Source organism: Stegostoma tigrinum, chromosome 4, assembly GCF_030684315.1.
Source record: "Stegostoma tigrinum isolate sSteTig4 chromosome 4, sSteTig4.hap1, whole genome shotgun sequence".
Taxonomy (NCBI): Eukaryota; Metazoa; Chordata; class Chondrichthyes; order Orectolobiformes; family Stegostomatidae; genus Stegostoma; species Stegostoma tigrinum.
In genome coordinates, this window is record NC_081357.1 from 5,025,521 (window position 1) to 5,050,817 (window position 25,297).

At 42.7% G+C, this 25,297-nt stretch overlaps 1 protein-coding gene across 1 annotated transcript in view; it reads left to right on the plus strand.

Moving 5' to 3' along the window:
- The window catches only part of LOC125452339 (dynein axonemal heavy chain 8-like), a 1,009,221-nt gene that overhangs the window by 56,277 nt on the left and 927,647 nt on the right, over positions 1-25,297 (plus strand). Inside the window, exons 4-5 of the mRNA XM_059645685.1 lie at positions 243-327; positions 20,307-20,458. Of these exons, the coding sequence (XP_059501668.1) occupies positions 243-327; positions 20,307-20,458 (237 nt within the window). The remainder of the gene's footprint in view (positions 1-242; positions 328-20,306; positions 20,459-25,297) is intronic.

Here is a 25,297-nt window from a genome sequence, read left to right on the forward strand (position 1 = left end):
AATTAGGATTTTCACTCAGCCCCAGTGTGTATCTCTGGTTGTACGATCAGTCTTCAACAATTCAGTGATAGGAAGATTTGTGCCCTTGTATTACTTTCCAAGCTTACTGTCGAGAAAATCTGTGACAATGTCATTTTTGTTTGTTTGATTTTATGAAGAACTTATAGAAGCATTGCAATTAAATCTACTTAAATGAAACGCAGTTTAGATGAAAAACATATTTTCATCATTTTTTTTGACAGTTTCAAGTATTCGATGATTTCTTCTCCAAAGGAGGTACAAAATCTTTAGTGTTTTTTTACCAAGAGGCTGAACCACCAGTAATAGGTAAATGTTATTAATATATTGTGACAAAAACACAATTAATGTGTGAGTGCATTCTCCCTAACATGCATACAGTCTTAAAACTGAGACTATTCAGCTGTATCATTTTAAAATCAAATCATATTTTATTTAATGTTGATATACACATGTTGGATTTTAACGATTGAGCACCCAGTTGACAGTTCATTTCTATAAATCCATGGCTAGTGTATGCACTGTAATGAAAGCAGACAGTACAGGAAATGCTTGGTGAGTCTCCTTATTTTTGTTCAGCTCGTGGGAATTAACTGGGAATGTGTTCCAATGTATAGGTACACTTAAACTGGTCATTGTGTTTTGGACTCTGAGCTTGTAATTTATGAATAGTAAAAGCTTATGTAAGGATTTCATGACTGCAAAATGGAGTACTGTAGTGGAAGGTCATAAAATTGCCTGGGTTGCTTTGTGTCAGCCCATCAACATCATTATGCCAGATCACATTTGAAAGTGTCACATGGGAAGCTGTGTAGGGACATAGCTCATGTTTAAAAATGAGAAATTGACAGTCATTTAAAATTGTTGTCACGGCCGTAGAGCACAATCTTAGCAGCCCCTCTGGACATAATAGCAAATGCAGAAAGTACAGATAGCTTCTAAGCCTTATCAGTGTTTCCAGGGCAGAGATAGGTTGACAGCTGTTGCCATTTTAGTGTGCTGCAGCCCCGGAGTGAGGAAGTCTTCCTTCATGCCCTTCAGTGCTTGTTGGAGTGTCAGGGACAGTAAGTGATGTGCCAGTGTGAGAATCATATGTGCCAGAGGGTAGTCGGTAGTAGCATGTTATCTGTTTGTCCTCAATATTACTGCGTTAGGGCTCACACTACACTGTAAAAAGCTCTATGGGTAAGCATGTTTCATTGTGGCATATATGAGTCTGACCTTTCAGACTACATGTAATTGAGCTAAATCTACACCTGTATGTTCATCATTAGCCATCTTTATTCACCTTTGTTTGTTGAGAAGTTCATCCTGAATCTCAGAGAATGTCATTTGATGGTAACTTGGCAATAGCAATTTAACTTGTCTTCTGAATGTGACCTCTGCTTGCATTAGCAACCTCAGATCCAGAGATGTAGCTCTGAGATGGAACATGGCAACATGAAGTAATGTATTGAGGACGTCACATAGATCATGTCTCATTTGGCACAAATATCCCTTCTTCAGGTGCACCAAACACACTGAGTACAAGGTGTAGAGCTGGATGAACTCAGCCAGGCCAGTCAGCATCAGAGGAGCAGGAAAGCTGACTTTTCGGATCAGGAAAGGTCCAGACCCAAAACATCAGCTTTCTTGCTCCTCTGACGCTGCCTGGCCTACTGTGTTCATCCAGCTCCACACCTTGTTATCTCACACTCCAGCTTCGGCAGTTCCTACTATCTCAGACTGAGTACAGAAGTCTTTGTGTCTACAATGGACGTGTTGTCTACTTGACAGTTTGTAATTTGAAGACTGATTGATTCTAGTCTCATGTGTACCGAAATACAGTGAAAAGCTTTGTTTACGAGTGGTACAGGCAAATCACTGCAAGCAAAGGATGTACAGATCAAAAAGACTTAGAAGCGTACAGGTTACATTATTTGAGGCTATAGTCCATTCAGCAGTCTGAAAACAGCCAGAAAGAAGCTGTTCCTGAACTTGTTTATGCTTGTGTTCTGGCTTTGGTATATTCTGCCCGAAGGAACAGGTTGTCAGAGGCCATTAGCACGGTACGATGAGTGTTTGATGATATTGGCAGTCTTTCCGCAGCAGTGAGCCATGTAAGTAGAGTCCATGGGTGGAATGTTGACTTCCGTGATGGTCTGGGCTGTGCACACAACCTTCTGTAGTTTCTTATGGTCCTACTCAGAGCAGTTGCTATATCAGGCTGTTATGTGCCCAGCTAGTATGCTTTCAGTGGTACATCCGTAGAAATTGGTGAAGAAGCTTGTGGACATGCCAAATTTCCTGAGCCACCTGAGGAAGAAGAGGCGTTGTGCCTTCTTGACTGTCGCATTTACGTGGGAAGTCCAGGACAGGTCGCCAAATATTGTTACTCCAAGGAACTTGATGCTTTTCACCTTCTTTCTCTGTTCCGTTGATGTAAATGGGAGCGTGTTCTCCTCCCTCTTTCTGAAGTTGACATTATTGGTGACTACAATGAAAGTTGTTCCTCATTCATAGTGAACATATCAGTGGTACTTTTGCACAGGAAATTGGATGGAAAGTTTGAGTAGCATATTTGCATGAATAGACAGTCGGTCAATAGGCTGGAAATATGAATGGAGAATTGAGGTTCTTTTTCAAATTGATGATCCTTAACCAGTGGGTTTCCACAGGGATCAGTGCTGGCACCGTAACTTCTGACAATACTTTGAGGACTAACTTGGAGGAAAGAATGTACTGTAGCTAGATTTGCAGATGACACAATAATATTTGAAAAGTCAGATTGCAAGAGGGATAAAAACAGTTTATAGAGAGCTATTGATAGGTTAAGTGGGTAAAAAGTTGGCAAATGGTGTATAATCTGGGAAAATGTGAAGTTGTTCATTTGGAAAGGAGAACAAAATAACGTAGCATTACTTAAATGAAAAGAAATGTAGAAAGCCGAAACACAAAGGAACTTGGGGGTACTTGTGCACAAAACGCAGAAGGCTAGCACATGGGTGCAGCAGGTAATCAGGAAGGTGAATGGAATGTTAGCCCTTATTTCAAGGGGGATGGAGTGTGAAAGTGGGGAAGTCTGTGCTGGGTACTGGTGAGATCACATCTGGAGTACTGTGAGCAATTTTGATCTCCGCATTTAAGGAAAGATCATAAAATGGGACAGAAGAGGCTGTTTGGCCCATCGAGTGTTTACCATCAAAAATACACTAATGCCTGCACTGATCTCACTTTTAAGCATTAGACCCATAGCCTTGAATGTTATGCTACTTCAGTTGCTCATCTGAGTGAATTTTCAATGTTGTGAAGATACCCACCTCAACTATCCTGCAGGCAGTGTATTCCAGACCCCAGAACACTCTGGGTGAAAATATTTTCTCTCAAGAACCCTTTAAAGCTTCTGCCTTACACTTTAAAAATGTGTCACCTTGTCCTTGACCCTTTGACAAAGGGGAATAGCTGCTTTCTACTCACAAACAAGAACAGAAATTGCTGGAAAAACTCAGCAGGTCTGGCAGCATCAGTAGGTAGAAATCAGGGTTAATGTTTCAGGTCCAGTGACTCTTCCTCAGAATTGATAGTAGCTAGGAAAATGTTGGTTTTTATGCAGAAGGCATGGTGGGGGAGGTGGTAAGGAGTAAACAATAGGTCGCGATAGAACCCAAAGAAAAAGAAGAACTGGACAAACAAAGGACTGGATAGCAGCTAGCCTGGCGAATGCTACTAATGGGGTTTATTAGTGACTACCAGTGGGGTGTGTGTAATAGCAGACTATGTGGTAAGAAGGCCTGATGTGTGGGGATTGGGGTAAGGACATGGGAGAGGTGCCTCAAGCCCTAAAGTAGTAGAACTTGATATTGAGTCCAGAAGACTGTCGAGTTTCCAAGCAGAAAATGAGGTTCTATTCTTTGCTGGAGCATGGCAGCAAGCCTGAGACAGAGATGTTGGCCAGGGAACAGGGTGGTGTGTTGAAGTGATAGGCATCTGGAAGCGCAGGTTTTTGTTTTGGCAGACAGACGTAGGTACTGTGCAAAGCAGTCAGCCAGTCTACACTTTGTTTCCCCAGTGTAGAGGTGGTCACATTTTGAGCAGCGAATGCAGTAGACTAGATTGGGTAAAGTGCTGCTTCACCTGGGCCCTTGTATATTGAGGAGGCAGGAAGTAAAAGGATAGGTGTTACACCTTCTGTGGTTGCAAGTGAAGATGCCATGGGACTTTGGGGGAGGTGTTGTGAGTGAAGGAAGAGTGAACCAGGGTGCCACGGAGGGAATGGTCCTTGTGGAAGGCTGACAAGGAAGGGGAGAGAAAACTGTGGCTGGTTTGGCATCCTGCTGCAGGTGGTGGAAATGGCAGCTAATGATCCTCTGGATGTGGATGCTGTGGGATTGTAGGTGCAGACAAGGGGGAGGGAAGAGAGTGGGTGAAGTGAGGCAGATAGGTCATACCTGGCTGAGGGAGAACGTGGACATTTTGGAGGTCCCCTTATTGAAGACAGTGTCATCAGAACAGATGTGACGGAGTCAGGGTTTTTTAATTCGGCTTTCTATTTACTCTATTCATGTCCCTTATAATACAATACACCTTAATCTTGTCCCCATTCAACCTTATGTACTACGGACATTACAATGCAACTTATTCAACCTCTCTTTGCAGATGAAATGCTCGATTCTATGTGATATCCTGGTGAATTTCCTCTGCACTCCCTCCTACAGTCTGGTGACTAGGAATGCACACAGTCATACAGCTGCAGCCCAACGAAAGTTCTGTATAACTCCAACATAGCTCCCAAACATGCTGGTTCTGGTTATGATCATGATCTGTGATGATGATCTATGTCTCAACTGATAAAGAATAACTTTATAACATCTTGTATGATATAGACCATCCCAAACCCCCTCAAAATGTAGTTATAAGATAGCCTAGACCCAAACTCTTTCTTATTTTAAAATGTAGATATGAGGCTTTGTGTTCTGGATGCAGTTAGATGAGTCAAATTACCAGGCTTGAAGCAAAACACACTTTATTCTTGCACTACAGTTAAAATACAAACCAAAGAAGGAAGAATTGCAATCACTTAACTCTCTTATCTAACTACTAAACAGCAACTATTCCAATATAGCAACATCCCATAAATACACCCTTGTCAAGCAAATTTAGTAAAACAGATGGTTACAGGAACAGCATCTCATGTTTCGCTTGGGAACCCTACAGCCCAATGGTATCAATGTGGACTTCAGAAGCTTCAAGATCTCCCCTCCCCCTCCCGCATCCCAAAACCAGTCCAGCTCATACCCACCTCACTAACATGTCCTCCCACCTATCCACTTCTCCCACCTCAAGCCCCACTCCCATCTCCTACCTATTAGCCTCAATCCCGCCTCCTTGACCTGTCCATCCTCCCTGCACTGACCTATCCCCTCCCTAACTCCCCACCTACACTCACCTTTACTGGCTCCAACCCTGCCTCCTTGACCTGTCTGTCTCCTGACCACCCATCTTCTCCTTTATCCATTCTCTGTTGGCCTCCCCCTTTCTCCCTATTTATTTCAGAACCCCCTTCCCGTGTGGTTCTGGACCCAAAACATCAGCTTTCCTGCTCCTGTGATGCTGCTTGACCCGCTGTGTTCATCCAGCTCTACACCTTGTTATCTCAGGTTCTCCAGCATCAGCAGTTCCTACTGTCTCTGTAGCAATTTGTTCTCTCGTCCTGCCGCGTGTATAATTTTCGGATTGAATGTCTGCAAAAATAAGCTGCATCTAAATGTATCGTCAGATACTTTAGACACTTTTAAACAACTCTTGGATAGGCACATGGATGATAGTTTAATGTAGGGTATGCAGGATAGATTAATCTTAGTCGGATAATAGGTTGACACAACATATTGGGCCAAAGGCCCTGTACTGTGCTATACTGTCGTATGTTTGAAATAATCTGGAATTTTTATCCTTAAATTTTTCCAAAAACTGAAAACGATTATATTAGTTATCTCAGATACATTACTGGCAACTTAAACGATGAAATGTTGTCAAATGCCTTCTAATACTCTTTCATCCACTGAAATTTTCTTCACTTCTTCAACAGTCAGTGGAGCAACTAACAATAGATTGTGTGGAAAGGTAGGCCATTAGCCTGCCATTACACATTACCCGTTGCTAGCCAATAACAGTCTCCATTAATGAACAGCAATTCACCCTCCTAGCCAAATCATTATCAACACCTTTGTCCAACTGTGCTTCTCTGCTTTTCGGCTGTCTTCCGACCTATCGTTCACTCCACTCCTCAGCCCCTCCCCTCACCCTACCTTCCGCATGTAAACTGACTTTTTCGTAGCTAACATCAGTTCTGAGGAAGGCTCACTGGACCTGAAATGTTAACTCTGATTTTTCGTCACAGTTGCTGCCAGACCTGCTGAGCTGTACTAGCACCTTCTGGTTTTGTTCCCAATTTACAGCATCCGTAGTTCTTTCGGTTTTTACACAATTGTGTAATCTGAAATTAGTTGGTCTTTGAAATGTGCCTGGTGCATTCTTCATACCAAATAGCAATAGGTGCCAAAAAAGCTGATGTTTTGTCTTTCGGAAGAAGGTACCTGCCAGTATCCTCTCAGTATGTCCAGTATATTCTCTGTATCAGAATTGTCTTTTGATGTTCTTTCTTCCTGGAATGGAGAAATGCATATGATTCAGAATTTGCCTCCTGCCAAAGTTTCTCAAATGTTACTATATTAGACATAGGATATAGGAGCAGAAATTAGGCCATTCAGCCCATCAAGTCAGCTCTACCATTCAATCATGGCTGATAGGTTTCTCAATCATATTCTCCCACTTTCTCCCTGTAACCCTTGATCCCCTTGACAAATCAAGAATTTGTCTATCTCTGTCTTAAATATACTCAATGAACTGGCTTCCGCAGACTTCTGTAACAGTGAATTCCATAGATTCACCACTTTCTGGCTGCAAAGTTTCTCTTCAGCTCCATTGTAAAATGTCTTCCCTTTACTCTAAGGCTGGTCCCTCAGGTCCAAGTCTCTCTTACCAATGGAAACATCTTCCCAACATTCATTCTGTCCAGGCTGTTCAGTATTCTGTAAGTATCAATTAGATGTCTCTTCATCCTTCTCAACTCCGTCAAGTATAGACCCACAGACCTCAAACATTCCTCATATGTTAAGCTTTTCATTCCTGGAACCATTCTTGTGAACCTCCTTTGAACCCGCTCTGGGGCCAATACCTCTTTCCTGAGATATGTTGCCCAAACTGAACACAATACTCCAAATGTGGCCCTGCCTTTATATTCAAGTCATCTCAAAAATAAATGCCAAAGTTGCATTTGTCTTCCTAACTACTGACTCAACCTGCAAGCTTACCTTGAGAGAATACTGGACCAGAACCCACAAGCCTCTTTGCACTTCAGACCTCTGAATTTTCTCCCCATTTAGAAAATAGTCCTTGCTTTTATTCTTCTTAACAAAGTGTATAACCTCATACTTCCCCATATTATACCCCATCTGCCACTTCTTGCTCACTCTCCTAACCTGCCCAAATCCTTCTGCAGCCTCCCCACATCTTCAATACTACCTGCCCCTCTACCTATCTTTGTATTGTCTGCAAACCTAGCTAGAATACCCTCAACCTCCTCATCTAGATTACTAATGTATGAAGTGAAAGGTTGTGGTCCGAACATTGACCCTTGTGGAACACCACTCGTCACTGATTGCCATCCTGAGAAAGACTCTTTTAACTTCACTCTTTGCTTTCTGCCAGACAGCCAACCTTCTATCCATGCTTGCACCTTGTCTCTAACACCATGAGCTGTTAGCTTACTCAGCAGCCTCCTGTGTGGCATCTTGTCAAGGCCTTCTTGAAGTCCATTTAGATAAGACCCATTGGTTTTCCTTGATCTAACCTGCTCGTTACTTCCTCAAATAATTCTAACAGATTTGTCAGGTATGACCTCCCCTTGATAAAGCTGTGCTAACTTTGCCCTATTTTACCATGTACTTCCAAGCATTCAGAAATCTCATAATTCACAATGGACTCTAAAATCTAACCCATGACCAAGGTTAGGCTCTTTGGCCTGTGATTCTCAGTCTTTTGCCTTACTCCCTTTCTAAACAGGGGTGTCACATTATCGATTTTCTAATCCTCTGGGACCTTGTCTGACTTTAGCGATTCCTGAAAGATCACCACTAACCTTTAATAACCTCTCCTGAGTCCTCCTTTCCTGTCATTTGTTTTATATTTTTCCACATAGTGGAATCTACCCCTGCAGATTTTAGCCTGCTGATTTGTTCCTCACTGGGGGAAGTTTTACCCTTCCATTCTCCTCCTCTTCCCCCCCACCCCCCCCCCACCACTTTCTAGTTTAAAGTCCTGTTGATCAGCAATTTACCGTTCTTACTGGAACATTGGTCCCAGCTTGGTTTAGGTGGAGACTGTCCCAACAGTATAGATCCCTCCTGTTCCAATGCAGATGCCAGTGCCCCATGAAAAGAAACCCCTGTTTCCTTCACCAGCCTTTTAGCCACATGTTTGCTCCCCTTACTCTCGTGTCCGTATGCTGATGTACACATGGCTTGGGCAGTAATCCAGAGATTATAACCATTGAGGATATGCTCTTTAATTTCGTTCCTAGCTCCTGATAATCCCCAAACAGGTCCTCTTTCCTAGTCTTGCCTGTGTTGATTGTTCCAATGTGGGCCACAACGACTGGATCCTCCCATCTCCAATATCATTTCAAGCCAGTAGAGATATCCCTTACCTTGGCACTGGGCATGCAACACACCATGCGGGACTCTTGATCATGCTTACAAAGGATACTATCTATTCTCCTGATTATAGAATAGTTAACAACTACCACTTGTTTTTTTTTTGCCTCCTCCATCTTGAATGGCCTCGCATGCCACAGTGCAGTGGTCGGTTGCCTCATCCTGCAGCCCTTTTCCTCATCCACACACGGAGCAAGTACCTCATATCTGTTGGACAAGATCAAGAGCTGAGGCTCCTCTGTCCCTGAATGCAGGATTCCTCTATCTGCTTCACTTGCAGTCACTCCCTGTTGTCCCTGGCCACTGATCAAATTTGAATTACTTAATCTAGCAACTGAAACACAGCGTCCAGGCACTTCTCCCCCTCCCAGACGTGCCAGTGTTTGAAGCTCAGATTCTAGCTCATCAACTCTGAGCCGAATTTCCTTGCGCAACCAACACTTGCTGCAGATTAGGGTGGCGATGGCCTAGTGGTATTACTGCTGGACTGTTAATCCAGAGACCCAGAATCCTGCCATGGCAGATGGTGAGTAACAAAGTGTGGGGCTGGATGAACACAGCAGGCCAAGCAGCATCTTAGGAGCACAAAAGCTGACGCTTCGGGCCTAGACCCTTCTAGGCCTGAAATGTCAGCTTTTGTGCTCCTAAGGTGCTGCTTGGCCTGCTGTGTTCATCCAGCCCCACACTTTGTTATCTTGGATACTCCAGCATCTGCAGTTCCCATTATCTCTGGCAGATGGTGGAATTTGAATTCAATAAATATCTGGAATTAAGAGTCTAATGATGACTACGAATCCATTGTCAATTGTCAGAAAAACTCATCTGGTTCACTAATGTCCTTTAGGGAAGGAAACTGCCTTCCTTGCCTGGTCTGGTCTTATGTGACTCCAGACCTACAGCAATGTGGTTGACTCTTAACTGCGCTCTGGGCAATTAGGGATAGGCAATAAATGCTGCCTTGCTAGCGATGCCCTCATCCCATGAATGAATAAAGGAAAAAAAAATGTGGTCACAGCCGCTCACAATGGGATCAGCCACCTTCTACATCATACAGCTATAACACATCACTTCCCAGCAATTTCCACTTAGTTTATTCATTTAGAGTTAATTAAATTTATTGATACTTCTTAGCTGTGTTTCACGTTTTGTGTAGAATCTCTACTAGTGAATCAGGTCCCAGCCTCACTATGACCTCACTCCAGCTTTTTCCTTGCAGCTATAATTTGCCCCAAGCTCAGATAGGTTTATACTCATTCTACCAGTGCTGCTGCTTGTGACCTTCACAGTGACTTTTTTTTTTGGTCAGTCAGAAGGAGAGGGAGGGAGAGAGAGAAAAAAGTACTGTTTGAGGTTTAACTGTCCGTTGACAACACTTTCTCCACAAACCCCTGTTTGGTAGTGGTGACTGTAGCAATGCAGTGACTGTAGCGGGGTGAGCTGGGCTGGTTTTGGGATGCAGTGGGGGGACGGTTACCCTGTTTTTCTCACATTCATCTGCTTTTTCTAAACTAACAACACTGCGATTTCATGTGGCCTAATTGATTACCATGAAGACACCTGAGCTTTTTTATTTCTCTTTCTCCTTTATGGGCTGTTCTTTTTACCCTATGGTAAACTATGTTTGCTATCTTCAAGGAGATCTCCTTTCCTCTTAGCATCTGAGGATTTCTCTTCACCCCAATTTCTATACTCTCGGATTGAAATTAATGTCGGAAGCCAAACTCTGTTTTATGAACTAACTCATAATCATCTGTCATTTCTGCTGCCAATCTTGCAGTCTTAAAACCATAAGACATAGGAGTGGAAGTAAGGCCATTCAGCCCATCAAGTCTAATTCGCCATTTAAATCATGGCTGATGGGCATTTCAATACCACTTCCCTGCACTCTCCCCGTAGCCCGTGATTCCTTTTGAGATCAAGAATTTGTCGATCTCTGCCTTGAAGGCATCCAACGTCCCGGCCTCCACTGCACTCTGCGGCAACGAATTCCACAAGCCCACCACTCTCTGGCTGAAGAAATGTCGTCTCATTTCCATTTTAAATTTACCTCCTCTAATTTTAAGGCTGTGCCCACGGGTCCTCGTCTCCCCGTCTAACGGAAACAACTTCCTAGCGTCTACCCCTTCTAAAACCATACGTTATCTTGTAAGTTTCTATTAGATCTCCCCTCAACCTTCTAAACTCTCTAATGAGTACAATCCCAGGATCCTCAGCCATTCATCATACGCTAAATCTACCATTCCAGGGATCATCCGTGTGAATCTCTGCTGGACACGCTCCAGGGCTAGTATGTCCTTCCTGAGGTGTGGGCCCAAAATTGGACACAGTATTCTAAAAGAGGCCTAACTAGAGCCTTATAAAGCCTCAGAAGCACATCACTGCTTTTATATTCCAACCCTCTTGAGATAAGCGACAACATTACATTCGCTTTCTTAACTATGGACTCTACCTGCAAGTTAACCTTTACAGAATCCTGGACCAACACTCCCAGATCCCTTTGCACTTCTGATTTGCGAATTTTCTTACCGTTTGGAAAAAAGAATACAGGCATGGACTATTTTCTAAAGTGCAAAACCTCACATTTACTCACATTGAATTTCATCAGCCATTTCCTGGACCACTCTCTTAAACTGTCTAAATCTTTCTGCAGCTTCCCCACCTCCTCAGTACTACCTGCCTGTCCACCTATCTTTGTATCATCAGCAAATTTCGCCAGAATGCCCCCAGTCCCTTCATCCAGATCATTAATGTATAAGGTGAACAGCTGAGGCCCCAACACTGAACCCTGCGGGACACTACTCATCACCGGTTGCCATTCCGAGAAAGAGCCTTTTATCTCAACTCTCTGCCTTTTGTCTTAACTCGCTGCTTTTCCACATGACTCCATTCTATTGCAGGGAGAGAATTTTTGAGCTCCTTCAAAACAATCATGTTTCTGAGAGTGCCATATGTTTGGTCTACTTTCAATGCCGTTATTCACCTATCAAGATTACTTTGTTTGATCCTTTCAAACTCAATTTACATTTGACTTGGTTCCCTCCATAGTTTCCTAAAATGTCAGTAGGCTTCATATGCACTTAAGAGAGCTTTTTCAGCTCATTATACTCCCCAGATACCTCCTCTGAGAGTGATGCAAACACCTCACTAGCTTTATGTATCAATTTTGTTTGCCCACATGGTTATCTGCCATTTCATTTGTTTAGCTATTTTCTCAAATGAAATGAAATATGGTCCTGCATCCTTCTCATTGAACTTAGGCAATATTTGGAGATATTCAAACAGATCCCAGAAATGGTCAAACAGAATGGTCAAAGAAAGAGTAGGGCCGATCAGGGATAGCATAGGGAACTTGTGTGTGGAGCCTGAGGAGGTAGGGGAAGCCCTAAATGAGTTTTTTGCTTCTGTCTTTACGAAAGAAACGAACTGTGTAGTGAATGAAACCTTTGAAGAGCAGGTGTGCATGCTGGAATGGATAGAGATAGAGGAAGCTGATGTACTGAAAATTTTGTCAAACATTAAGATTGACAAGTCGCCAGGCCCGGATCAGATTTGTCCTCGGCTGCTTTGGGAAGCGAGAAATGCAATTGCTTCGCCACTTGCGAAGATCTTTGCATCCTCGCTCTCCACTGGAGTCGTACCTGAGGACTGGAGAGAGGCAAATGTAATTCCTCTCTTCAAGAAAGGAAATAGGGAAATCCCCGGCAATTATAGACCGGTAAGTCTCACGTCTGTCGTCTGCAAGGTGTTAGAAAGGATTCTGAGGGATAAGATTTATGACCATCTGGAAGAGCATGGCTTGATCAAATACAGTCAACACGGCTTTGTGAGGGGTAGGTCATGCCTTACAAACCTTATCGAGTTTTTTGAGGATGTGACTAGTAAGGTTGATGAGGGTCGAGCTGTGGATGTGGTGTATATGGACTTCAGTAAGGCATTTGATAAGGTTCCCCATGGAAGGCTCATTCAGAAGGTCAGGAGGAATGGGATACAGGGGAACTTAGCTGCTTGGATACAGAATTGGCTGGCCAACAGAAGACAGCGTGTGGTAGTAGAAGGAAAATATTCTGCCTGGAAGTCAGTGGTGAGTGGGGTTCCACAGGGCTCTGTCCTTGGGCCTCTACTGTTTGTAATTTTTATTAATGACTTGGACGAGGGAATTGAAGGATGGGTCAGCAAGTTTGCAGACGACACAAAGGTCGGAGGTGTCGTTGACAGTGTAGAGGGCTGTTGTAGGCTGCAGCGGGACATTGACAGGATGCAGAGATGGGCTGAGAGGTGGCAGATGGAGTTCAACCTGGATAAATGCGAGGTGATGCATTTTGGAAGGTCGAATTTGAAAGCTGAGTACAGGATTAAGGATAGGATTCTTGGCAGCGTGGAGGAACAGAGGGATCTTGGTGTGCAGATACATAGATCCCTTAAAATGGCCACCCAAGTGGACAGGGTTGTTAAGAAAGCATATGGTGTTTTGGCTTTCATTAACAGGGGGATTGAGTTTAAGAGTCGTGAGATCTTGTTGCAGCTCTATAAAACTTTGGTTAGACCGCACTTGGAATACTGCGTCCAGTTCTGGGCGCCCTATTATAGGAAAGATGTGGATGCTTTGGAGAGGGTTCAGAGGAGGTTTACCAGGATGCTGCCTGGACTGGAGGGCTTATCTTATGAAGAGAGGTTGACTGAGCTCGGTCTCTTTTCATTGGAGAAAAGGAGGAGGAGAGGGGACCTAATTGAGGTATACAAGATAATGAGAGGCATAGATAGAGTTGATAGCCAGAGACTATTTCCCAGGGCAGAAATGGCTAGCACGAGGGGTCATAGTTTTAAGCTGGTTGGTGGAAAGTATAGAGGGGATGTCAGAGGCAGGTTCTTTACGCAGAGAGTTGTGAGAGCATGGAATGCGTTGCCAGCAGCAGTTGTGGAAGCAAGGTCATTGGGGTCATTTAAGAGACTGCTGGACATGCATATGGTCACAGAAATTTGAGGGTGCATCCATGAGGATCAATGGTCGGCACAACATTGTGGGCTGAAGGGCCTGTTCTGTGCTGTACTGTTCTATGTTCTATGTTCTATCCCAATGAGGCCTTTGGCTACAATGGGAATGCTCTCCATCACTATCCACATCACAACTCCTACCTTTCATCTCTACCTCTGTCATTTGAAGTCTTTAAGTTTTCAGTTCCAACCTCTGAAGTTCGAAAACTCTCTATTTCTCTCTTTCTTCTTCCAAGGCAGTCCTTTTCTTTTTCCTCTGTAAGAGCTATTGTCTGTTTCTGCTGTTCTACTGCTTTCAATTGTAATTCAAACTATTTAATTTCTTTTTGCCTCTGATTCAACCGGCTTCATTTGAAATTGAATTTTAGCAATTTCCACTGATTCTGATGGCATTTCCAGCAATCATAACTGTCGAGCTATTGCTGCAATTACCTCTGTTTTCTGCATAGACAAGGGAAATCCCAACCCCAGCTTGTCTGCCAATTCCAAAAGCTTTGCTGTGCTCACTTTCTGTAAAAGTCTGAGTGAATTCTTCCACCTCAGGGACTTCTTAATGACTGAAAGAGCCATTATTACACAAAACACACACTACTGAACCAACAGAATGCAACACCTGAAAAAAGAACATCAACACTCACCACTCATTTGTCTTTGAGTCCAATAATCCTAAATCCAACCTGGAATTAGAGATTTTGTCCCAACAAGAGCCCCTAGTTTCTACGGATTAGACGAAATTTTTCAAAGTATATGAAGATGATAACCTAGACGCCAATTTTTCTTTATTTTTAAAAGCAAATGTAAGGCTTCCCTGTTCCAGATGTAATTCGGCTGATTAAACTACCAGGCTTGAAGCAAAACACACTTTATTCTTACAATAGGCAAAAGAAGAATTGGAATAACTTGCTTCTATTTGAAAACTTAACAGAATAAAATATTCTTTAATGACTAAACGGCAACTGTTCAAATATAGCAACATCCCATAAACACACCCTCGGCAAAGTCAAATTCAGTAAAATAGACTGTCTCACATGCAATTCTAGCAGCCGGAAGCGACCCCATGCTTTTAACTATGAGAGAGAGAAGAATAACAGCTTCTACATCCAGTTTCAAGACCCCAACAACTACTGAAAGTTAAACTAAAGTCCTGGTTCTATGGGAGCTTGACCCCACAGCTTCATGCTGATTCTATTGTTTCAACTTTAAACCACTTAACAACTTTTTTAAAAAAAAAACTAAGGCCTCACAAGCTGTTGATTTCATTGGATCTTCACCTCTGTCTCAACCTCTCTTCGGAAGACAAAGAACAAAATACACCCTAAAAGCCTTAGTATTGTCTCATGATGTCTTCCTAACTACCCTATTAACATGTACAGTGCTTCAGGGATCTGTTGACAAGCATCCCAAAATCCTTCTAAACCTCTGAACGTCCTACTGTATTGTCATTGATTGAGTACAACCTACTACTACTACTTCCAATATACTGACTCCCTATTCGTCAGGATGTGGAAGACCTCCTATTCATCAGGATGTGGAAGTGTTGGTGTTGGACAGGGTTGGACAAGGTCATAAATCACATGACACCAGATTATAGTCCAACAGGTTTATTTGAGAACGCAAGCTTTCGGAGCCACACTCCTTCGTCAGGCGTTAGTGAGAGAGGTAATATCAGACACAGAATTCAAAAGTAAAAGATCAAAGGGCCACAACACTGATGAGGATGTATTAAACTAACCTAAGGTGCTGTTAAATCTTTAATCAGTTGGAAGGTTTTAATTGATTAATATGTATACGTAAATCCCTGAATTCCTTTAAAGTCACTGCCCTGAGAGAACGAAAGGTTTTATCAGTGTAAAGAAGAGGTGACATTTTAGGTCAGACAGTGCATTTTGAGTATGAGGCCTTGATAAGAATCTGCTTATGTTTTGGTTTGGAGTCAGACTGGTTTTATCTCTAAGGTAGAAATTTATAAAATGGCACATTGACTGAATATAAATTCTGTGCTTTTTGAATAAAATAGAGTGTGTGTGTGTGTGTGTGTGTGTGTGTGTGTGTGTGTGCGCGTGTGCGTGTGTGTGTGTGTGTGTGCAGTGTGGTGGGGTCACTTGAAGTGTGACATGAACCCAAGATCCCAGACAAGGCAAAGGAACTACACCCCCTACATGCACACCAAGAACAAGAAACTGGAGAAACTTAGCATCACCACCAGCACAAACCAAGTCTCCTCTGGTACCACCTTGGGAAAGTATTATTAACTTATCTGACCACACCCTTTAACTAGACGAAATCGAAGTTCTTAGCCAAGGACTCAATTACTGTCCCTCCACTAAAATGGACCCCATTGGTCTTGTGGCAGACACAGAGAAATTCATCAGACGACTGAGACTCTGAGAATTCTTCCACAATGTCAACTGTGAGCCCACTGAGATGACCGATAAACCAGGTCAGCCGACAGAAAGATCCATGGGGGGAGTGGGCAAAGAAGGAGTCAAATTGGACCCGTCCAGTGGGCCGTTGCCCAGGGCTTGACAGGTATGCTGAAGCTAATAGAGAATACGTGAATGCCAGATTAATCAGTCGCACTCGCAAGGTTGTGCAAAACGTCACCCAGGCACAAAACAACGCCATCCGTGCACTCAAGACCAATGGCAGCATTGTCATCAAGCTAGCAGACGAGGGAGGAGTGGTCATCATACAGAATAGAATGAATTGCCACAAGGAAGTATACTGACAGCTGAGCTACCAGGAACATTACAGGTCTGCCAATCTGACCAAAGAATGCACCCATCAATTGAACAGACTGATCAAGATTTTTGATCCAATCCTTCAGAGTACCCTATGTAATTTATGCCACACAGGGGACTTCTGTTGCCTTTCAAACATACACAAAGCCAACACACCTGGACATCCCATCATATCAGGCAATGGAACCCTATGTGAGAACCTCTCTGGTTATATTGAAGGCATCTGGAAACCAGTTGTATAAGAAACCCCCAGCTTCTGTCGCAGCACTACAGATTTCTTGCAGAAACTCAGCAGCCACGGACCATCCGATCTATGAACGTTCTTCGTCATAATGGATGTTTCAGCACTCTACACCAGCATCCTCCATGATGACAGCATCATCGCAACACCCTCGGTACTCAATATCACCAGCTGTCAATTTCCAGATGCAATCCTACAACTCATCCGCTTCATCCTCGAACACAACATCTTCTTCATCTTCGACAACCCGTTCTTCATTCAGATATACGGAACAGCCATGGGGACCAGATTTGCTCCCCAGTATGCCAACATTGTCATGCACAGGCTTGAACAAGACTTCTTTGCTGCACAGAACCTCTGACCATCGCTATGCACCAGTCACATTGATGACATTTTCTTGCTTTGGACTCATGGCAAGGAATCACTGAAACAACTACATAGCTGAATCAACAAGTTTCATCCCACCAGACCTACCATTGACCATTCTTTAGAATGAGTCTCATTCTTGGACACATATCTCCATCAAGGAGAGACATCTCAATACTTCACTGTACAGCAAGCTTACGGATGACCTCATGATGCTGCACTTCTCTAGCTTCCACCTTAAACATATTAAACAAGCCATCCGCTATGACAAGCCCTACGCATACACAGGATCTGTTTGGATGAGGAGGAACAAAAACGACATCTGAAGACGTTGAAGGATGCCTTCAAAGGAACAGATTATGATACTGAACTCATCGATCGCCAGTTCCGATGTGTCACAGTGAAAAACCGTAATGATCTCCTCAGAAGACAGACACGGGATGCGTCCGATAGGGTATCCTTCATTGTCTAGCACTTCCCGGAGTGGAGAAACTACGCCATGTTCTATCGACGATGATGAGCACCTCACCAACATCTTTCCCACACCTCCACTTCTTCTCACCTTCAAACAACCACCTAACGTTTAACAGACTATTGTTCGCAGCAAACTACCCAGCTGTCAGGACAAAATCGACCACAATACTAGACAGCCATGTCATGGCAACCTCTGCAAGACGTGCCAAATCTTCGACATGGACACTACCATCACACGTGGGAACACCACCCACCATGTGCATGGCAGATACTCGTGACCCTACCAACATTGTCTATCTCATACGCTGCAGGCAAGAATGCCCGGAGGCATGGTATATTGGCAAAACCAAGCAGATGCTACAACAATGGATGAATGGACACCGCTCAACAATTGCCAGACAAGGATGTTCCCTCCCAGTGGGGGAACTCTTCAGTGATCAAGGACATTTGGCATCGGATCTTCTTGTAAACATCCTCCAAGGTGGATTTTGGGATACACAACAGAGCAGAGTTACTAAGCAGAGGCTGATAGCTAAGTTCACTACGTATTAGGGTGGGTTCAACCGGGACCTTGGGTTGATGTCACACTACAGGTGACCCGATCACCCTATACACTCTCACACACACGCATACAAACACACATACTCACTCACACTCAGACAGATCCTCTCTCATACACACACAGTTTCAAAAGCACAAACACACACTCTCTCACACTCCACCCCCCCAACACACACACACAGACACACACACTCACTCTCTCTCTCTCTCTCTCCTTCACACACACACTCTTGCCCCCCCTCTCTCTCTCACATACACATGTTGAATTTTTCTTTGCAGATACATTCTATTTTGTTCAAAAACCACACAATTTATAGACAGTCAGTGAATGTGGTGTCTAAAAAATTTCTATTTTGGAAATAAAACCAGTCTGACTCCAAACCAAAACACAAACAGATTTTAAACGGGGCCTCATATCCAACATGTATTATCTGACCTAAAATACCAGCTGTTTATTATATTGATAAAATCTCAAGTACTCTCAGGACAGTGGCTTCAAAGGAATTCGGGGATTTACATATGTATGTTAATCAATTAAAGCCTTCTAACTGATTAAAGATAAAACAGCATCTCAGGTTTGTTTAATTCATCCTCATCAGTGGTGTGACACTTTGATCTTTTACTTGTAAATTCTGTGTCTAATATTACGTCTCTCACTAACACCTGAAGGAGGAGTGAGGCTCCGAAAGCTTATGTGTTCAAATAAACCTGCTGGACTATAACCTGCTGTTTTGTGATTTCTGACTATATTCATCAGTGTATTATTTCACTGAGATGATCACTGATATGGAGGATTTGTCTTACAAGCAATTGTTAACAGGTCAGGACTCTACTTTTGGAATTTAGAAAACCAAGAGGTGATCTTATTTTGACGTACGAGATTTTTAAGGAGCTTGACAGGCTAAATGCTAAGAAAATGTTTTACCTCATGGGCAAGTCCAGGACCAGATAGCATCATGTCAGAAGAAATACAGCTCAGCTTAAGACTGAAATGGGAAGGAACTTCTTCTCTGAGGTTGTGAGCCTTTGGACCTCCTCATTAGAGATCTGTGAGGGCCGCATCCAGCATGAAAAGTGGAGCATGCTTGAGGGTTCAAATAGCTTCCTGTTCCTGTTTCTTAAGATCTTATATTTACAGATGTTCCTTTATTGCATGTGTCTCTAATCTCCTGTTTACAGTGATTCCCAACATCACTCCTACAGCTCTGAGCTCTGTATAAAAGCCATCAGTTCTCGTCCCTCAGCTATTTTAGTGTAAAGTTTTCTCAATCACTCCACCGACTACCCAACCTAGGACATCGGCCTTGGTCGTGTGCAGGTGTAACGTGTCCAATTTGCACTGGTCCTACCTCACCCAGAAATCTGACAGCCTCTCCCTCAGACCATCCTTTCACCCACATAATTATCTGATATATTCTGCTGTTTCTACTCTGACCAACTGAATTGGCGTTAGGCTGAAGCCAGCATAAAGATTCACCAGTAGCAGCTCAGCTCAACCGATGATTCTTGATGTCCAGAAGAGCGATACAAAAGGGTCAGGGGCAGGTATTTTTCACACAGTAGGTGGTGAGTGTCTGGAACAGGCTGCCAGAGGTGGTGGTGGAGGCAAGTACAATTTCGTCATTTAAGAAACATTTAGACAGGTACATAGCTGGGATATGTATAGAGAGACATGAGCCGAATGCAGACATGTGGGGCCAGTTTAATTGTGAAAACTGAGTGGCATGGACAAATTGGGCCAATGGCTTGTTTCCATGCTGTAAACCTCAATAATTTTAATAGTTAAATAGGCTTTTAACTACTAGAATTAGATGATAGCAGTTCATGGTTGTTTACTTGTAGCTACAATCTATTTATTTATGGTAAATATTAATTTTTATTAAGTACAAAAATGTTTTGTGTTTCAGTTAACCTGGGTCTATAATGACAGGGAAATTGGGGATTTTGTGCTGTTTGATACATTTTTAACTTTTTGATGACTTGGGCTTGACAATGTGAAGTTCAACCTCCCAATCAAGGGAGGTTGAACTTCACATTCTAACATTGTTAGGATGCTCTTTCATTTGAAAACTGCAGCCTGTAAAAAATATAATTTTTGCTGCATACTTTAAAATATGATAAGTAGATAGTCGATTAATGTTTCGATTAATTTATTATTTTTAGAAAGTGGACGAATTATCGCTGGACTTTCTAAAGGATCCAAAATGATGAGATTATTTCAGAGCGATTTTTCTAGTGTGTGCCTTACAGGCCTTTGTTTGTTCTTTGTGCGGTACAAAACTGACATTGCGATCACAGGGAAGAATATTCATGAGGTATGAAAGAATATTAACTTTATTAATAAATAGTTTGCTCATTATATGAGCAATCATAAATATTTTTTTCAACTTTTGGCAATGAGGGAAATTAATGTTGGGCTTACTTAGCATAAATTTTCAATATCAATCATTATTATGTACAAAAGATGATCACCTAGGCTGTCCCATCAGGCACTCCTAGGTAAAGAATATTATGGCAAGAAGCACTTTCCTTGCAATATGGCTGGAGTATAATCTCTTGTATGATTGTGTTTGGTGGTTGTGGTTAGCAAATGACCCAGACACAGAGATTACATATGAACATACAGACATGAAAATAGGATCAGAACTAGACCATTCACCTCTTTGAGCATGCTCTGCCATTCAGTAAGATCATGGCTGATCCATTTGTATTTTAAGTTCCATTTTTTCATTTACCCATAATAACTTTTAATTCCCCTGCCTATCAAAAATCTATCTACTGCTGTCTTAAAAAGCTTTTACCCTTTCTCCAAAGCTTGAGGCAGAGGGTTCCAAAATTGTACAACTGTCTGAGTGAAAATAACTCATCTGTGTCCTGTATGTGTGGGCCCTTATTTTGAAATAGTGCTGCCTAGTTCTTAATCCTCCCATAAGAGGAGGCTACCTTTCTATGTCCACTTGGTCAAGACTACACAGGATGTAATACACTTCAATCAATTCAACCCTCATTTTTCTAACCACCAATGAAAATGAGCCCTGCCTGCCCAATTTATCAATCTGGGAAGCCTCCTCTGAAATACCTTCAATACATTTATATCTTTCCTAAAATAAGGAGACCAAAACTACACACAGTATTCAAAATGTGGTCTCACAAGTACCAAGTATAACTGAAACATCATACTCCTTACTGTTTTGAATTCGTTTTGTAATAAAGGAGAGGAACCGACCTTGATTGTGTGCTGTTTCCGCATGCTAATTTTCTGTGATGTATGCATCAGAATATCTAAATTCCTCTGCAGCTTGAAATCACAAAGACTCAGAAATATATCTCCGTTCCTTTGGTGTCACTGGGTCAAAATCCTGGAAGTCCCTTTCTAGTGGCATTGTGGGTCTACCTACACCAAATACAGCAGTTCAAGAAGGCAGCTCACCATCACCATCACCATGTTCTCAGGCACCTAGGGATGGACAACAGGCATTGGCTCAATCAGCGATGCCCATATCCCACGAATGAAAAAAAATATGCAGTCACTTCCTGTTTATGTTATACTCTGCTTTGTCATTGTTCCTGCCTAAATGACTGTAAGGTTAGGAATGATGTCAGCCAGGTGGATCTGACAGAATATGAGTTCCCTGATTGGGGTTGTTAACCTTGTCCAATCACAGAGTTGTAGCTGACAGGTATAAACAGGAGTGCCAGCAGTTCTGCTCACTCTAGGAGCTGGCTCTGTGCCAACTGGGTCAGAGTCAAGTACTATGCATGTGTAAATAAAGGGTGACTTAGAGATGAAACACCAAACTTTGTGGAATTATTTGACAACTACTTCACTTTATTCCACATTATTCTCTATCTGCCATATTTTTATTCATTCACTCACTCAACCCAGTTATATTGTCTGCACATTCTTTGTGTCTTCTTCTGAACATACTTTTCTACCACTCTTGGTGTCATGTGTGAAGTTAGCGACAAGCTTTCACTTCGTCATCTAAGTTATTGATGTAAATTGTAGAAAGTTGAGGCTGCAGCACTGACCTCTGAAATACACTGCTTTTCCATCTTGCCAATGAGACAAAAACTATCCATCTATCCCCTAAACCATCAAGTTACCCCTCAACCTGAGTTGCTAGAACACATTATTGAACAGCAGTGTAATGATTCTTACATTAACATTCTTTGTATGTTGACCACATACTACGGCACGGTGGCTCAGTGGTTAGCACTGCGGCCTCACAGCACCAGGGACCCAGGTTTGATTCCGGCCTCGGGAGACTGTCTGTGTGGAGTTTGCACATTCTCCCCGTGTCTGCGTGGGTTTCCTCCGGTTTCCTCCCACAGTCCAAAGATGTGCAGGCTAGGTGGATCGGCCATGTTAAATTGCCCGTAGTATTCAGGGGTGCATGGGCTATGGGGGATGGGTCTAGTTGGGATGCATCAAGGGGCAGTGTGGACTTGTTGGGCCAAAGGGCTTGTTTCCACACTGTAGAGAATCTAATCTAATCTAATTTGACAGTTTACAAATTTGCAATTTTTAAGTTACAAATTTTATTTGGGAAGGGATCTTTTGATATTTTATAAATCAAAAGATAGAACTTAAAAGGTGGCCTCAGAACCCTACCAGATATGACCTAGAACATAGAACAGTACAGCACAGAACAGGCCCTTCAGCCCACGATGTTGTGCCGACCATTGATCCTCATGTATGCACCCTCAAATTTCTGTGACCATATGCATGTCCAGCAGTCTCTTAAATGACCCCAATGACCTTGCTTCCACAACTGCTGCTGGCAACGATTCCATGCTCTCACAACGCTCTGTGTAAAGAACCCACCTCTGACATCCCGCCTATGACCTATTGACATATTGATGTGCAGGTATAATTCTTTTTCACACATTTTATCATTCACTGGGTATGAGGGTCACTGGAAAGGCCAGCATTTGTTGCCCATCCCTTCTTCTCATTGAGTTGAGTGGCTTGCTGTACAATTCCTGAGTGCATTTAAAAGTCAGTCACATTGCTGTGGGTCTGGAATCACAGGATGACAAATTTCCTCCCTTTAAAGGACATTAGTGAAACAGATGCATTGTTAAAATAAACAATGGTTTCCATAGTCATCATTGCTAAGACTGGATTTAAATCAATTGATATCAAATTCTATGAGCTACCAGCTACAACCCATTTGAACCCAAGCCCCAGATCATTAATTAGCTAGGGGGTCAGGATTATGAAGCCATTGATGTTACTACAGTGTCACCCATTTGACCCATTCATATTCAAAGTCTCACTTTACAGAGGATGGAAAATGTAGTAATTGGACCCAGGTGGACCTTTTTGACTTGAAGGTCCTTGATTGGGGTTGTTAACCTGGGACAATCAGGAAGCCCTGTCTGATCAGTATAAACAGGAGATTTATAATCTCAGAGATAATGGGAACTGCAGATGCTGGAGAATCCAAGATAATAAAGTGTGAAGGTGGATGAACACAGCAGGCCAAGCAGCATCTCAGGAGCACAAAAGCTGATGTTTTGAGCCTAGACCTTTCATCAGTGAAGGGTCTAGGCCTGAAAAGTCAGCTTTTGTGCTCCTGAGATGCTGCTTGGCCTGCTGTGTTCATCCAGATTTATAATCTCCTCAGCTCAGGGGACTGACTCCAACCTGGTTGGCCACAGCCAGTATAACAAAGTGTGGGGCTGGATGAACACAGCAGGTCAAGCAGCATCTTAGGAGCGCAAAAGCTGATGTTTCGGGCGTAAGACATAGGAGTGTAAGTAGGGCCACTTGGCCCATCGCGTCCATTCCGCCATATAATCATGGCTGATGGGCATTTCAACTCCACTTCCCTGCACTCTCCCCGTAGCCCTTGATTCCTTGTGAGATCAAGAATTTATCAATCTCCGCCTTGAAGACATTTAACATCCCGGCCTCCACTGTGGTCTGTGGCAATGAATTCCACAGACCCACCACTGTCTGGCTGAAGAAATGTCTCCTCATTTCCATTTTAAATTTACCCCCTCTAATTCTAAGGCTGTGCCCACGGGTCCTAGTCTCCCCGCCTAACGGAAACAACTTCCCAGCGTCCACACTTTCTAAGCCATGCGTTATCTTGTAAGTTTCTATTAGATCTCCCCTCAACCTTCTAAACTCTAATGAATACAATCCCAGGACCTTCAGCCGTTGATCGTATGTTAAACCTAGCATTCCAGGGATCATCTGTGTGAATCTTCGCTGGACATGCTTGAGCGCCAGTATGTCCTTCCTGAGGTGTGGGGCCCAAAATTGGACACAGTATTCTAAATGGGGCCTAACTAGAACTTTATAAAGTCTCAGAAGCACATCACTGCTTTTATATTCCAACCCTCTTGAGATAAACGATAACATTACATTCGCTTTCTTAATGACGGACTCTACTTGCAAGTTAACCTTTAGATGAAGGGTCTAGGCCCAAAACGTCAGCTTTTGTGCTGCTTGACCAGCTGTGTTCATCCACCCCCACACTTCGTTATCTTGGATTCTCCAGCATCAGCAGTTCCCATTATCTCTGGCCACAGCCAGTATACTGTGCGCATGTAAATAAAGGGTGACTTGGTGATGGGATACCAACCTCTGTGCAGTTATTTCAGAAACGTAGAACTGAATTCTGTTCCACCTTTCAGCTGTGATACGATGATCCTCTTAAATCCTTTTCTGGACTTAGAAATTTTGGAACCTTGGTTCAGAGTTAATATTTGTTTTGGATTTCAGTCAATTCAAGTTATTTTACAAGAGACAAAAAATTAGTTTCCAAATTGTATGAATGAGCAATATTATTAATATTTTTAAAATAAAAGAACTTGCATAATGAATTGACAATTTCACTCTGTGCTTTTATTGCATGATATGCTTTATTTCAAGGTATGCTTTCAAAAATGTTTAAGAATCCAACAGAAAATGATTGTTTTGTTTTATTAGTTTCCAGTCTTTACAGCACTACTCTTGTCATCCTTGACTTCTCTCTATTTGATATCTACTCAACAGTTACGAATTTTGCCCTTGGCCTTCGTGAAACCAAACAGGCTAGTTCATGACTCCAGATCTTTGCTAACATGGGAAGGATCTCCCATAGGGTAGTGAGATCCGAAATGCAGGATTTTCTTCTTTTGTGTTCTCTGGCACCTCT